At 42.3% G+C, this 17,807-nt stretch overlaps 1 protein-coding gene across 7 annotated transcripts in view; it reads left to right on the top strand.

Moving 5' to 3' along the window:
- The window catches only part of LOC124279888 (cytosolic carboxypeptidase-like protein 5), a 52,457-nt gene extending 38,377 nt beyond the window's left edge, over positions 1-14,080 (top strand). For 2 of the 7 annotated variants that reach the window (XM_046715767.1, XM_046715764.1), the window contains exons 16-18: positions 4,980-5,064; positions 13,194-13,272; positions 13,961-14,080. In XM_046715767.1, the coding sequence (XP_046571723.1) occupies positions 4,980-5,064; positions 13,194-13,272; positions 13,961-14,053 (257 nt within the window). In that variant the 3' untranslated portion in view covers positions 14,054-14,080. Of the gene's footprint in view, positions 1-4,979; positions 5,065-5,699; positions 5,720-8,543; positions 8,563-12,986; positions 13,273-13,960 lie in introns of all 7 variants that reach the window. The other 5 variants (XM_046715769.1, XM_046715768.1, XM_046715765.1 and 2 more) reach the window with 4 other exon arrangements.
- Positions 14,081-17,807: the final 3,727 nt, after the last annotated feature.

Below are 17,807 nucleotides of genomic sequence, written 5' to 3'. Positions count from 1 at the left end.
CGTAGACAGTAGACAGACCAGTTACACGACACCCAGGTACTACGTAGACAGTAGACAGACCATTTACACGACACCCGGTACTACGTAGACAGTAGACAGACCAGTTACCTACCCTGGACAGACAGTAGACAGACCAGTTACACGACACCCCAGGTACTCACGTAGACAGTAGACAGACCAGTTACATGACACCCAGGTACTACGTAGACAGTAGACAGACCAGTTACACTACACCCAGGTACTACGTAGACAGGAGACAGACCAGTTACACGACACCCAGGTACTACGTAGACAGTAGACAGACCAGTTACACGACACCCAGGTACTACGTAGACAGTAGACAGACCAGTTACACCGACACCCAGGTACTCACGTAGACAGTAGACAGACCATTTACATCTACCCCTAGACAGACAGTAGACAGACCAGTTACACACGACACCCAGGTACCACGACAGACAGTAGACAGACCAGTTACAGTGACGCAGGTACTCACGTAGACAGTAGACAGACCAGTTACACGACACCCAGGTACTAGGTGGAGACCAGGAGACAGACCAGTTACTACACGACAGCCAGACAGACCATTTCTACACAGACAGTCTAGGTACTACGTGAGACAGTAGACAGACCATTTACAGTAGACAGACCATTTCAATGACACCTCGGTACCACGAGACAGTAGACAGACCAGTTACACGACACCCAGGTACTAACGACACAGTAGACAGACCAGTTACACGACACCCAGGTACTAAGTGGACAGTAGAGACAGACCAGTTACACGACACCCAGGTACTACGTAGACAGTAGACAGACCAGTTACACGACACCGAGACAGTAGACAGGTACTACATGACGAGTAGACGGTAGACAGACCAGTTACACGACACCCAGGTACTACGTAGACAGTAGACAGACCAGTTTTACACACCCACAGACAGTAGACAGACCAGTTACACTACACCCAGGTTAATCCAGAGCTAACGTAGACAGTAGACAGACCAGTTTACACGACACCCAGGTACTACGTAGAGACAGTAGACAGACCAGTTTAGACAGACAGACAGCCAGGTACTCATTTTCGAGACAGTAGACAGACCATTTACACTACACCCCGGTACTACGTAGACAGTAGACAGACCAGTTACACGACACCCAGGCACTACGTAGACAGTAGACAGACCAGTTACACGACACCCAGGTACTCACGTGAGACAGTAGACAGACCATTTACACGACACCCGGTACCACGTAGACAGTAGACAGACCAGTTACACGACACCCAGGTACTCACGTAGACAGTAGACAGACCAGTTACACGACACCAGGTACTTTCACGTAGACAGTAGACAGACCAGTTACACGACACCCAGGTACACGTAGACAGTAGACAGACCAGTTACACGACACCCAGGTACCACGAGACAGTAGACAGACCAGTTACACGACACCCCGGGTACACGTAGACAGTAGACAGACCAGTTACACGACACCCAGGCACTACGTAGACAGTAGACAGACCAGTTACACGACACCCAGGCACTACGTAGACAGTAGACAGACCAGTTACACGACACCCAGGTACTAACGTAGACAGTAGACAGACAGTTACCACGACACCCAGGTACACGTAGACAGTAGACAGACCATTTACACTACACCCCGGTACTACGTAGACAGTAGACAGACCAGTTACACGACACCCAGGCACTACGTAGACAGTAGACAGACCAGTTACACGACACCCAGGTACTACGTAGACAGTAGACAGACCAGTTACACGACACACCCAGGTACTCGTGAGACAGTAGACAGACCAGTTACACGACACCCAGGCACTCACGTAGACAGTAGACAGACCAGTTACACGACACCCAGGTACTACGTAGACAGTAGACAGACCAGTTACACGACACCCCGGTACTACGTAGACAGTAGACAGACCAGTTACACGACACCCAGGTACTACGTAGACAGTAGACAGACCAGTTACACGACACCCAGGTACTACGTAGACAGTAGACAGACCATTTACACTACACCCCGGTACTACGTAGACAGTAGACAGACCAGTTACACGACACCCAGGTACTACGTAGACAGTAGACAGACCAGTTACACGACACCCAGGCACCACCACGTAGACAGTAGACAGACCAGTTACACGACACCCAGGTACTCACGTAGACAGTAGACAGACCAGTTACACGACACCCAGGTACTCACGTGAGACAGTAGACAGACCAGTTACACGACAGCCAGGTACTAAGTGGACAGTAGACAGACCAGTTACACGACACCCGGGTACTCGTGAGACAGTAGACAGACCAGTTACGACAGCCAGGTACCACGTAGACAGTAGACAGACCATTTACACGACACCTCGGTTTTCACGTGAGACAGTAGACAGACCAGTTACACGACACCCAGGTACCACGTAGACAGTAGACAGACCAGTTACACGACACCCAGGTACTCATGTAGACAGTAGACAGACCAGTTACACGACACCCAGGTACTACGTGGACAGGAGACAGACCAGTTACACGACGCACAGCCAGGTACTCACGTAGACAGTAGACAGACCAGTTACACGACAGCCAGGTACTCACGTAGACAGTAGACAGACCAGTTACACGACACCCAGGTACAGTAGACAGACCAGTGAGACAGTAGACAGACCAGTTACACGACACCCAGGATACTACGTAGAGACAGTAGACAGACCAGTTACACGACACCCAGGTACTCACGTAGACAGTAGACAGACCAGTTACACGACACCCAGGTACTCACGTAGACACGGTAGACAGACCAGTTACACGACACCCAGGTACTACGTAGACAGTAGACAGACCAGTTACACGACACCCAGGTACTACGTAGACAGTAGACAGACCAGTTACACGACACCCAGGTACTACGTAGACAGTAGACAGACCAGTTACACGACACCCAGGTACTACGTAGACAGTAGACAGACCAGTTACACGACACCCGGTACTACGTAGACAGTAGACAGACCAGTTACACGACACCCCGGTACTACGTAGACAGTAGACAGACCAGTTACACGACACCCAGGTACTAAATAGACAGTAGACAGACCAGGTACCTCCTAGACAGTAGACAAACTAGTGAGACTACACCCAGGTATTCTCTAGACAGTAGATACCAGGGTGTTGCAAAATGTTTGTATTTTATAAACTAAAGACACCATAGTGTTATGCACTGTATGTATATTTTAAACTGAAGACACCATGAAGTTACATGTTTTTGTTTGTTATAAACGGAAGCCCCAAGGTGTATGTATGTTATATAAACTGAACACACCTGGGTGTTATTTGGAGTTTGTATGTTATAAACAAAGGACACCAAGGTGTTATATGGTGTTCATATGTTATACACACACCAGGGTGTTACATGTGTTTGAACAAAGAAAAGACACCAGGGTGTTACATGGTGTTTGTATGTTATAAACAAAAGACACCAGGGTGTTACATGGTGTTTGTATGTTATAAACAAAAGACACCAGGGTGTTACATGGTGTTTGTATGTTATAAACAAAAGACACCAGGGTGTTACATGGTGTTTGTATGTTATAAACAGAAGACACCAGGGCCTAGATTTTAGAAGCTCTCTTAGCCCTAAGATAGTCGTTAGTTAATGTTAATGTATGGTACTTATGATTATCTTAGCACTAAGAGAGTTTCGAAAATGTAGGCCCAGGATGTTATATGGTGTTTGTATTATATGGTGTTTGTATGTTATACACTGTAGGCACCAGGTGTTACTTGTGTTTGTATGATATACACCAAAGACACCAGGGTGTTTGTATGATATACACCAAAGACACCAGGGTGTTTGTATGTTATACACTGAGACACCAGGGTGTTTGTATGTTATACACTGAAGACACCAGGTGTTACTTGGTGTTTGTATGTTATACACTGAGACACCAGGGTGTTTGTATGTTATACACTGAGACACCAGGGTGTTTGTATGTTATACACTGAAGACACCAGGTTGTTATATGGTGTTTGTATGTTATACACTGAAGACACCAGGGTGTTTGTATGTTATACACTGAAGACACCAGGGTGTTTGTATGTTATACACTGAGACACCAGGGTGTTTGTATGTTATACACTGAAGACACCAGGGTGTTTGTATGTTATACACTGAAGACACCAGGGTGTTTGTATGTTATACACTGAAGACACCAGGGTGTTTGTATGTTATACACTGAAGACACCAGGGTGTTTGTATGTTATGTGAGACATGTTATATGGTGTTTGTATGTTATACACTGAAGACACCAGGGTGTTTGTATGTTATACACTGAAGACACCAGGGTGTTATATGGTGTTTGTATGTTATACACTGAAGACACCAGGGTGTGTGTTTGTATGTTATACACTGAAGACACCAGGTGTTACATGGTGTTTGTATGTTATACACTGAAGACACCAGGTGTTATATGGTGTTTGTATGTTATACACTGAAGACACCAGGGTGTTACATGGTGTTTGTATGTTATACACTGAAGACACCAGGGTGTTACATGGTGTTTGTATGTTATACACTGAAGACACCAGGGTGTTACATGGTGTTTGTATGTTATACACTGAAGGCACCAGGTTGTTACATGGTGTTTGTATGTTATACACTGAAGACACCAGGTGTTACACAGTGTTTGTATGTTATACACTGAAGGCACCAGGGTGTTACTCTATGATGGTGATATTTTATAGACAGCACTGTACAGCTGTCCACTCAGCATGGTGATCATGGCAACACAGTTGTCATGGTGATAAGTAATTATATCAAATGCAAGAGAACATTATGTTTTTGCGACTATACCTGAGTTAGCAATAGGTTCAATTTAACAATAGAACTCACTGTATGCATGCTTTCTGCTACAAGCTGAAGGTGGTATGCATGTGTGTTTGTGACCCTGTGTTGTCGACCCACAGAACATCACAGTGTCCCCTACACGTCACACGTAGCAGCAGCAGCAGCCCGGGGCTTGGAGGGGGCCGCCCTGAAACTGTCACCCAGGTAACCAGCGGTAGTTGTGTGGTCGCTAGTATCATGTAACCCGCTGTATTGTGTGGCTGCTAATATTGTGTACCCAGCTTTAGTTGTGTGGTTGCTAGTATCTAGGCCTCCACCCAGACATGATTCACTGACCGACATTGTGTGAACCAACTCTCATTAACCTTGGATGTTTTTGCAGACATGTCTATCCTAAAGATTACAGTGTAAACAGTGCTGAGGGTTGCAGTCAAAATTACTCTTTCCCTCAACTCAGTCCTTAACAAATACATCACAAAACATTGTGTAACACAGGCTTGGGAGGTAATGCTCAGGATAGTGATTGCAAAGTCCAATACTACTGAGATTGGATAATTGCTGATGGCAATGTGAGTGAAAGTGTTAGGCCATGTTGTATAGAGAGATGGGGTTTGGTGGTGGGCAAACAACTTACTCCATTTAATCACAACTTCAACTTCAGACTCCTGTGCTGTGACTTCTTTCAAAAAAGCTGTCACATGATATTCATGTAGTATATGAGCAAATTGTTGATTGTTTCTTCATTTGATATTATATATTTCCATATCATAAAAATGTAGAATTATTATGATATAGCCAAATCATTTAAGTATAAACATTTTACCAACATGTGTTTTCAGGAAAGTTTACAAGAAATGTGGTAGGACTTTCTCCTTCCTGTTACTTAGTCTGCTTGTCTGCACATGCTTGGCAAACCCTGGAGATCAGGGCAAGAGTTAGTTTTCGGCAACCCATGCTTGTTGTGACAGGCTACAAACTGGATTGGGTGGTCAGCCTTCTGATTAGGTTGATCCATATCAACATATCCTAATTGTATAGGAAATGGTCAATAACTAAATTTCCTGGTTCACACTGTTGAATATACCACTTTATTATGTAAGCATTTTTTCCGGCTACCTGATTGGTCTAGAGGCGGTCACGTGACTGTTGACAGAAAAGCATATTGACTACAACCCAGGTCCAACCAAAAGTCATATTGCCTTGAGTTACTAAAAATAGATTTTGACATCAAGCTATGACGTCATTCTATTGTTTACATGCCACAGTACTGTTGACATAGCATTATTGGTTTGTAGCGCAAAATAAAATTACTTTTCTTGACTAAATGGACATGTTTTGGTTTTTAGAAGCTATTTTTTGGTAATTACATAATAAAACAATTATGGACTGGTGAATTTGGTCAATACCTGTCTTAATGAACCTGTGAAAAGCAATATTGACCTCGGACTTCGTCCTCGGGTCCATAAAACCAGGTATTGACCTCATCACCAGTCTATAATTGTATAATATACAACACAAAAGACATTTGATTGACATGTATGAGAGTTGGTCACATGTCACGTGACATGTGTCTGTGGTTAGTGCTACTGTCTGACAGTATATAGACTTTTGCTTTGTAGCATGTGCTTCATATTCAGCCATTTTTCTACTTGTGCATAGCATGAGATTGTACTGTGTTAAAGTTCACTGGATTCTGTAACCTGTAACAGTTATGATCTTAGGAATGTCTGTTGGTACGTATCTGTGGCCAATATGGTGTTACAGCGCATCATGGACTGAACGTCAAATCACTTAAAATATTCAGCTTTGAATATCAAATGATAAAACGATTCCTTTATCGTATGTGTTACCTACTGCATTTATTAAAGGAGATTTTTAGGTAAAGTACTGAATAGGCCTGACTTGTGTTTTGTAAATGATTTGCTTGAAATAATGTACATTGATTCATTCCCACAAAAGATTTAACTATAAGCATTTTGAAAACCACCTATACAAGAAAATGTAAATACTTTGTACCTACCAGCAGACATAGCTAAGACAGAAGCAGCTAGCATCACGCGACCGAGGGCAGTAGTGGAGTGTATTCTTGTGGCATATGGGCATCAGGAGTGATTTGGCCACAATCAAATGTCAAATGTAGAAGACTTGTATTAATTTATTTTAATTTGAACTTGTCTTTTAACAAGAGCATTATGGATGAAATGGATGTCAATATGTGACATGCATGCACGTACCCGGTACATTGTAGTTTATCTTGCATGCTTGTACTTGTACATAGATTGTAGATTATGTGCTTACATTATAGCTTATCTGACAATTTGTAGATTATTACGTGCTTGTACTTGTACAGATTGTAGATTATCTGACATGCATGTGCTTACATTATAGATTATCTGACTGCATGTGCTTACATTAGATTATCTGACATGCATGTGCTTACATTATAGATTATCTGACATGCATGTGCTTACATTATAGATTATCTGACATGCATGCACGTACATTGTAGATTATGACGTGCTTATACTTGTACATAAATTGTAGATTATCTGACATGCATGTGCTTACATTGTAGATTATCTGACGTGCATGTGCTTACATTATAGATTATCTGACATGCATGTGCTTACATTGTAGATTATCTGACATGCATGTGCTTACATTGTAGATTATCTGACATGCATGTGCTTACATTGTAGATTATCTGACATGCATGTGCTTACATTGTAGATTATCTGACATGCATGTGCTTACATTGTAGATTATCTGACATGCATGTGCTTACATTGTAGATTATCTGACATGCATGCACTTTGTAGATTTACACTTTTGTTGTAGATTATGTGACATGCATGCGCTTACTTTGTAGATTATCTGACATGCATGCGCACTTTGTAGATTTGTACATGCATGCACACTTTGTAGATTATCTGACATGCATGCTTTGTAGATTACATTGTAGATTATGCATGACATGCATGCGCTTACATTGTAGATTATCTGACATGCATGCGCTTACTTTGTAGATTATCTGACATGCCTGTTCAGGGATGAACTTATTCTTGTTTATAATGTATCACAGACTATCATGTATGTTAGACGAGGGTAGTCTCTTCATGTATTCACATCTGACAGCTAATGTATCATCACTGATATTCAACAAGCTGCCTGCATGTCACGTGTTGTTTACAAGACGACGCATGTATTGCTAGTGACTCCTTCAGCACGACAGTAGTCAGTTATTGTTAGATCCCAGTAAGCTTGATAGTATTGAATAATTCCAAAGGAACAAGTCACTGTATTTGTACAAATATTCAAAGTGTGAAGTGAACTCCTCACAGTCCCATGTGCTAAGATTGTGTGTACATTTGGTAACAAATACAGACCCCCCCTACTATTTACATACAGCTGAAGTCACGAGACTGTGCTGTTTCTTGTCATATCTTTTTGTTTGTATATTTATATGTGTACACTTCGGTTTTGAGGTTTTCTGAGGAACCAAATCAACCCTGACACTATTTGTCATGTTGCTACCTCAGTGTGGCAGCTATTCAAACTTATAAAACAAGAATTTGGAAGGTTGACAGATGTAAATATGTGAGTGTAATTAGTTCCGTCCATCCATGTGAGATACTGCTACATCAGGACTGACTGTGATTCTTATATTTCTGTATGCTTGCCAGGATTGTCAGCCTGTCTATGGTAGGTATACAGTTGTGTGCTGTGTGATGCAGGCCGATGTGGCTGGTACATCCTTGTGCTGCTCCTCGATTATAGTCTTGCTTTGATTGGTCAGTAATACCTAGCTGGACGTCCACCCTACAGGGATGTTCTTGCAGAGCTTGTTTTCACACTGCCCTTCAGAATCTAGTGCCATGGACATTTTCAAACCCCTAGCTCGCAAAAAATGCATGCTTAAGTGTACCAAATATTTTTACTGAATATCTGTTTTGTGAATGGTTACGGTTTTGACATTGTTACTATGTTTAATTGAAATACAGTCGAGGACTGTTGTCTCGATATTCATGGGACCAAGAAAAAATCGAGTTATCCGAACTTTGAGACATCCGACCAGGGCATATCTTCACATATCACTATGAAAGAAAACAAAACAAAAAGTAGATTTCATGTATATATATTTGTATATACATTTTTACTCTCAGGGATCGCAGTCACACACGAGACAGCTCATGTTACAGTGTCCATCTTGAATGATACCTCATCTCGCCCTCCATCTCTTGATTCCACAAATCTTGTGAATGCATCTGCCATTCTCAACTGCGATTACACAAAACGCTCTGTATGTTTTGATTCGAAACTATAATCCGTTATCAGTAGTGTTTAGTCGTAACAGTGAGTACTTCCTAATTAATTCCTTCTTAATTAATCCTAATGAAATAACAAACAAGTGGCACCTTCAACTCAATTAGTCCTAATTAGTTTACACTACCACATCCCTTTGATTCATGTCGCACCGTGTGTAAACGTGTGGAAACAACCTCAGTTCAGAGGGATACTTGCCCATGAAAGGTAGGGGAATATTGAGTTACTTTGTAAATATCGAGTTAAAAGGGTAATTTTGCTGGTTGGGACCATGAAATTATATCGAGATATCCGTAATATCGAGACATCCATTTCGCGTTAGAAGAGCTTGAATAATGATAAATTATGAAGGATTCTGCCGGGACCGATATGTTATATCGAGACAACCGAGATATAATGTTATCAGAGTTCGACACAACGGTGCTCAACTGTATTTGGTGAATAATTTTGGAACTAGGATCTGTTTCTCTTTTGATCTGGTCGATCAGTATCAGCATTGAACTCCATAAGAACATTACGGTGTAGGAATTAGAAGAAAGGTGTACTGACTTGTAGAAGTGGAACTATGAAAGTGGAGCAGCACAAGGCAATGATTCGCCAGCTAGATGCCGGCCCAACTAAAGCCTCTGCCATGTGTGTACAGGGTGCTGGTGTCATCTAATCTATATTGTATTTGGAAAGTGTTTGGTGGGATGGATTTGTCTCTTTGTGGTATATTTTCCCCCTTGTGTTTTATTGCTGTGTGATATTTTAATTCTTAACAGATGTGTAAGCTCACCTTGGCCTCAGGTCCATGTGAGTGTGTGGCATGTTGTCTCCACTGTCTAGTCTGGGGTGGTCAGATCAACACAAATGCTGACTCAAGGGGGCATGTGAGTGTGTGGCATGTTGTCTCCGCTGTCAAGGGGCTGTGTACAGTCTGGGGGTCTCCAGATCAACACAGATACATGCATGTGAGTGTGTGGCACTCAAGGGGTGGGTCATGATCAACACAAATGCTGACTCAAGGCATGTGAGTGTGTGGCATGTTGTCTACGCTGTCTACAGTCTGGGGTGGTCAGATCAACACAGATGCTGACTCAAGGGGCATGTGAGTGTGTGGCATGTTGTCTCCGCTGTCTACAGTCTGGGGTGGTCAGATCAACACAGATGCTGACTGGCATGGGGCTGTGTACAGTCTGGGGTGGTCAGATCAACACAGATGCTGACTCAAGGGGCATGTGAGTGCATGTTGTCTCAACACTGATGCTGACTCAAGGGGCTGTCTACAGTCTGATCAACACAGATGCTGACTCACAGGGGCATGTGAGTGTGTGGCATGTTGTCTCCGCTGTCTACAGTCTGGGGTGGTCAGATCAACACAGATGCTGACTCAAGGGGGCATGTGAGTGTGTGGCATGTTGTCTCCGCTGTCTGTTGTCTCACAGTCTGGGGTGACTCAGATCAATTCAGATGCTGACTCAAGGGGCATGTGAGTGTGTGGCATGTTGTCTCCGCTGTCTACAGTCTGGGGTGGTCAGATCAACACAGATGCTGACTCAAGGGGCATGTGAGTGTGTGGCATGTGGTCCCCGCTGTCTACAGTCTGGGGTGGTCAGATCAACACAGATGCTGACTCAAGGGGCATGTGAGTGTGTGGCATGTGGTCCCCGCTGTCTACAGTCTGGGGTGGTCAGATCAACACAGATGCTGACTCAAGGGGCATGTGAGTGTGTGGCATGTTGTCCCCGCTGTCTACAGTCTGGGGTGGTCAGATCAACACAGATGCTGACTCAAGGGGCATGTGAGTGTGTGGCATGTTGTCCCCGCTGTCTACAGTCTGGGGTGGTCAGATCAACACAGATGCTGACTCAAGGGGCATGTGAGTGTGTGGCATGTTGTCCCCGCTGTGTACAGTCTGGGGTGGTCAGATCAACACAGATGCTGACTAGGTTAGGCCATCAGGGGCATGATGATCAAAGCTGTGCTGTGGGTTTCACTAGGTATGAAAGCATCAGTGACCAACATCACTTTGTTATGAATACACAATGCCATTTAGAAAGTGGTCAAATGTAACATATGTTATATTTGGGATTACACTTCTTAGTAAAGTACAGATTCTAGTGCTTTTGTTGGGTTGAGGCCCATCCGGGATTCGAGCCCACACCCTCAGAGTCAGGCACCTAATCACTTTGTTGTGTTGATTTATGTACATACTATGGGCTTAAAATAGCTGTTGGTGGCATCAAATTTATAAACATTTTTTCACCGTAAAAATCATAATATGTGGAAGTTGTATCCGACCAACACATTCATTTATTTATTTATTTATTCACATTTTTGTATTCACTTCACTTGGATACACTTTGTATGAAACAATGGATACACTTTGTATGAAACAATCTGTGGACAACGTTTTGTAATGATAATAATATAAGGAGTGGCATGTGACTTTGTTTCAGTTTCCACTAGGGGCAAAAAGAGCATGTAAAACTGGAGCAAGGGCAGATACACTTGGGTATAAGCTATTTCATTGTCACAATCACAGAACATTTTGGAGTATAATCCATTTTCTCTCAAATAAATTCATATTGAAATTGTTTCTAGCAATATATTTCTAAATGTCATATACGTCTTTTAGTAACCCTTTATATGTGGTGAAACTTGGTTTCACACCTTTGATATTCCTGACAAAAATGTGGCGTTTGACTAGTATGATCATGTGGTGGAATAAAGGGTGGCTATTAGCACAAAATAGTATATCTTGAGCTGAGAGTATGAATGTTCTGTGATGGTTCTGATGACACGGTTTAGGTCAATTTCTGACTGTAAAATACTGCAAGGCATCAACAACAGCTAATCAATAGACTTTCAACATTGGAAACACACTCATGGTACATTGGTAGACACACTTGGTACATCGGTAGACACACATGGTACATCGGTAAACATATATGGTACATCGGTAAACACACATGGTACATCGGTAAACACACATGGTACATCGGTAGACACATGGTACATCGGTAGACATGGTACATCGGTAGACATATATGGTACATCGGTAGACACACATGGTACATCGGTAGACACATGGTACATCGGTAGACATATATGGTACATCGGTAAACACACATGGTACATCGGTAAGCACACATGGTACATCGGTAGACACATGGTACATCGGTAGACATGGTACACCGGTAGACACACATGGTACATCGGTAGACACACATGGTACATCGGTAGACACACATGGTACATCTGATAGACACACATGGACCATCTAATAGACAGATATTTTTTCCAGGTGAGCTATAGCATCCTGTTGGTACAGTGTATGTGTTTCTGTATACTGTATGCCATAGGTTATTTTGCCAGTTCTACCTTCATCAGCTCCTCGTGTTCAATGTTACTCCACATAGTATATCTCACCCCAATATGCTTCTAGTGTAAACTGTATATAATAAAGACATAATGTAAAGCATTGACTAGCAACAGCTATGTGCGAGAGTATAAGAGTGTTATGTTACAGTACTGCCACACTCCGTGGCACACCCTGTGGCAGTACTGGAACCTCCGGCTAACCAGCTGCTAAGAGCAGACTAACACTTCCCATTGTTTCAGATGAATCGTGTTGTTTATCATTTGCCTCCAACTCTTGGTTCCTGATGTTGACTTTTACTATTTCCGAGACATTTTGTGCTCAGTGTGCTTTTTTTATGTTTCCCATTTCTTCATTTAATCTGTCACCAAAATGTGTTGAGACATTGTAACTTGAAGACATCATCAGTACCTACACACCACTATTTCTGTGTTCACAGACACATCATCAGTACCTACACACCACTATTTCTGTGTTCACAGACACATCATCAACACCTACACACCACTATTTCTGTGTTCACAGACACATCAGTACCTACACACCACTATTTCTGTGTTCACAGACATCAGTACCTACACACCACTATTTCTGTGTTCACAGACACATCATCAGTACCTACACACCACTATTTCTCTGTTCACAGACACATCATCAGTACCTACGGCCCTTCCAGCTGGCTCCGACTTCCACACTTCAAGCACACATCGATGAAAAGACCGTGGGTAGGTATAACCCGCCCTGCAAACAGTGGCTTAGTTAGATCCGTGAAGATCTGGGTTAGAATTGGGTCTTCAGCAGATGGCGAGGCTCGCTAACTTGGTTCACATGTCGTCATATCCCAATTGCGTAGATCGATGCTCATGCTGTTGATCACTGGATTGTCTGGTCCAGACTTGATTATTTACAGACCTTCGCCACATAGCTGGAATGTTGCTGAGTGTGGCGTTAAACAACAACCACAGACACAAATCATGTACTGTGGTGAGGCAGTGGCAGTATTCATGCTGGTACAGTCTAAGGGAGACCTAGACAACAAACCGGTCTTTTGTACCGAAATGCAGTGATTTTATGGCATCACAGTTTACCCCTTTACTCTGTCAAAGTCCACTTGATGTGGGTGTGATTAAGATGGTTGGCAGGGAACATGGTTTAACAAAGATGTAAATGATACTTTGGGCCAACCTCACACATTATGCTGACTGTCCTGTCCACTGTCCACGCTGTTATACAGCAGACAGTTGACTGTATCTTCTTGATCGTCCATAAAAGCATCGAGGTAAGTTAGATGTCTCCTTGTCATGCATGCAAATATCAGCTCAGTATCTTCTATTGAATTTCACTTGAAATTGGATGATAAGCAAATATTATGAATTCAGTTAATGTTATGAACATTGAAATGTTGTGTTTGAGGACCCTTCTACTGCTGTTCCCCGCACCTCCCTCGGCCCCCCAGCAACTAGTCAACACCCCGGCAGTGCAGACGTATTCTGGGTCAACTTCTGATGGACACCAGCTGCTGCTGCAACAGAAGAAATCACCTGTGGTTAACAAGGGCAGGCAACTCACTGTTGCAACAGAAGAAATCACCTGTGGTTAACAAGGGCAGGCAACTCACTGTTGCAACAGAAGAAATCACCTGTGGTTAACAAGGGCAGGCAACTCACTGTTGCAGCAGAAGAAATCACCTGTGGTTAACAAGGGCAGGCAACTCACTGTTGCAACAGAAGAAATCACCTGTGGTTAACAAGGGCAGGCAACTCACTGTTGCAGCAGAAGAAATCACCTGTGGTTAACAAGGGCAGGCAACTGCAGCAGAAGAAATCACCTGTGGTTGCGACCGTTGCAACAGAAGAAATCACCTGTGGTTAACAAGGGCAGGCAACTCACTCTTGCAGCAGACTACGCAACCAGTGGTTAACAAGGGAAGCAACTCGTTGTTGCAGCAGACTACGTCGCCAGTATTTAACAAGGGAGGCAACTCACTGTTGCTGGACTACGTGACCAGTGGTTGAAAACAGTAGGCAACTCACTGCTGCAGCAGACAATATGAACATCACTCCTAGGTGATAGGGAGTCCACCCATCTACCCTATTTGTACCTGAGCATACATCTACCCACATAGCAACTGTTTGCTAGATGTCAGTGATATGAGTTGAAGTCTGTCAGGTTTCTTCAACATCTAATGAATGCAGTATTACCGTGATGTACATGTTTTATTGTTGAGGAACAGAATTGTTGTCATGTTCATGTCCATCTAGTTCTCATTTCTGTAGTCTTTCTGTACATAGAAACTGCAGAAGTGTAAGTGAAGTTCAAGCTAGGAGCCATCTTATAGATCAGAAACCGTTTTTCTTCAAACTTGATAAACATGATTAAACATTCTTTAGTAGACATAGTAGAATACTTTTTATAACATAGACTTTATAAGCATCCATACTATAATTATAATCATTTTTTTAATTATCACATTTTTCCCCTTTAGAAGTTTTAGCATTTTTCTGTTAACATATAGATAGGTCTGTACAATACTCACTCTTACCGTTGAGTGTTAAGTATTATCATGTTGTGTTATCAGTTCACCCAGGACCATATAGCCTGTTTTAAACCTGTGACTGAAACCCTGTTTGCCAAGGAACCTTGCCTACTGAGTACTGCTACCTGTAAGATTGTACGGTTTTGTTCATCAGGAAAGTAGTCCTGACAAGTTAATGACCAGGCCCGTTCCTTGAGGCGATCGTCGCATAGGTAACTCCCATACATTAACATAGACTTACGACAGTCGTAGCGCTACAATCACTTTGTGAAATGGGCCCCTGGAGTGGCAGGGTTCCAATGAATGCATGTGAAGAGAACAGGTTGGATAAAGCAAGGGTTGCCTCCAGACTCAGGTACAGAACGCACAAGTGGCATCACAGTGTCTACCAAACAAAGCAGCTTCAATTTGAAGATATACAAAGAATCTCACACACACTTCCATGTCTTCACGTTGTTCTGCGCAGTCAGCATTTCAGCAGAGGTGCCAACCTGACTGATTTACAAGTTCTGAAAACTCAAAGATCTTTTATGAATTTGAATTATCTGAAAAGTTCAGGAATTGTTCCTTTTGTTGCCATGGTTCTCTGGTAGACAAACTATATTTTGAAGAAGTTGGTGACAACCATGTTTACCTTTCTCCAAAGTTCATCATGGGCATGGCACCTCTCACTACAGACTGAACAAATGTGAGATCCGAGTTCCATTTTGTTGAACGTCCTTTGCTCATGGTTACACTTGGATGAGCCAGGGAAACAAAGCAAATCAAACAATTGCTATTCTTTAGAGTCTATCCATCCAGCCGGCATCTTGCATCTGTGTTGTTTGTCTATTGTCTGTGTTGTATATAGACGTTGATTTGTAATTATTCTTATAATTTATTACTGTTGATCAGTATTTTATCATATTTATTTCAAATTTTAAATGAATGCTCTAAGCACTCTTTTTATGCTTATGATTTATGCTCATTTTAAAACGAGACTGATGAAGTAGATCAGCTCCATCCATAAGCCAAAGACCACATCATCAGCATTGACAGCCATTCTGTAGCTCATTATGTTGTGTTAAAGTTTCTCAAACTGTCCACTATCTAAACACTGTCAGTTTTAGTCATGGTATTTCACATACAACTTCAAAGTAAATATATATAGTCTCAACTTTTCCCACCTAGGTTCACAATCTGGTTTCGGATGATTCATTATCATTTAAAGCTGATAAAAATAATGTTTTTCCTATAAAGTGTACTAAAATAAATATAGCACAAGAGTTCAGACTTTCTTTATGCCCATTTCTACTGCTCCCTGACGCTCCTGTGAGTAATGAGCGGTGGTGAAACACGACTCCGTGTTGACCAAGGGACAAACTCCTCGGATTTCTGAAGGACATGAATGGTTTGATGCCTCTTTTTAGAATGCAGATTGTATTTTGTACATACTAGCAAAAAATATTTCTTAGCACCCCTTGTCAGACATGATTACTACAGGGTTTGAGCTATAGTGCTACTTTGCATGATGAAACTAGTTGGCAGTATTGATGTCACCCTTTATGTACTGAGGTTTGCCTTCATTTTAAGCCATATTTGACTTGCTCTATGGTGTGTTGTGTTGATTACACCTGGTGTACAGGATTACTAGACAATCTGTGATAATATGCAGTTTTGCAGTAAACAGTAAAATAAAAACTTGTTTGTCGTCATTTACTGACCGGTCACAACGTCAATATTTGCATACAGGAGCCCTGTTCTCGACTTAAAGGTTGTATAAATCTGTGATGATGCAAACAGTAAGTTGAAATGGAAACTGGCCAACAGTATCTCACATACGTTCCTCCACATGGATCTGTGAAAATCAAATCGAGGCGCTCACAAAAACTGCTACTCATCAAAGCTTACCAACCTTGAACCTCAATTATTACTTCATCTGTATCGAAGTAACCTACATGACTTTGAACTTCATACACAGCCAATAAATGCAGATTTGTAAATACACAAACTTATACCATCTTAAAAGTGTGACTCAAGTCTTAAAAACTTAGATTGAAAAGGGTTCGTTGAAAGGTCACAAAGTCCATTCCCAAAGTGATCCTAACATTACAGTTGTCTAAATAAGATTCTTTATGGTTATTGGCTCAGGACTCCATCATAGAGCAGGGCGGTCGGGGTAGCCTAGTGGTAAAAGCGTTCACTCGTCACGCTGAAGATACGGGTACGTTTTCCCGCATGGGTACAATGTGTGAAGTCCAGTTCTGGTGTCCCTCGTTGTCAGTCATATTGCTAAAGTCACGTAAAACTACATAAAGCTCAGCGATGTATACAATACTTTCTAACACGATGTCAACTGACGACTGAACATGGTTGCCGGTCTCGTCTCCGTGGAGCTTGCTGCAGGTACTGACATGTCCAATGAGTCCTGTCATACTTGGTGCTGTCCTCTAAGGAAACGTCTACTACTTCTGACAACCTGAAAGGTCTCCTTGACAACTGTGCATGCAATATTCAAATTGTTCATGAACACCGACCTTCTGTATTAACAATGAAGACAACCAACATGGATTTGAACTTTTATTATTTCAGTTTAGATATAGATGCTTGGAAAGTGTTGAAGCCTGGAGTATTGATGAATGCTTTTATGACTCGTTTTGCCCATCCTAAACATGCATACAAGCTGACATGACCTTGAATGCAATGAATGTATTCCCCGGGCCAAGTTGGACTAACTGAGTTTAG

The sequence above is a fragment of the Haliotis rubra genome, unplaced genomic scaffold, assembly GCF_003918875.1.
Source record: "Haliotis rubra isolate DU_JTF1 unplaced genomic scaffold, ASM391887v1 Scf258, whole genome shotgun sequence".
Classification (NCBI taxonomy): Eukaryota; Metazoa; Mollusca; class Gastropoda; order Lepetellida; family Haliotidae; genus Haliotis; species Haliotis rubra.
This window is presented reverse-complemented; position numbering and strand designations above follow the sequence as displayed.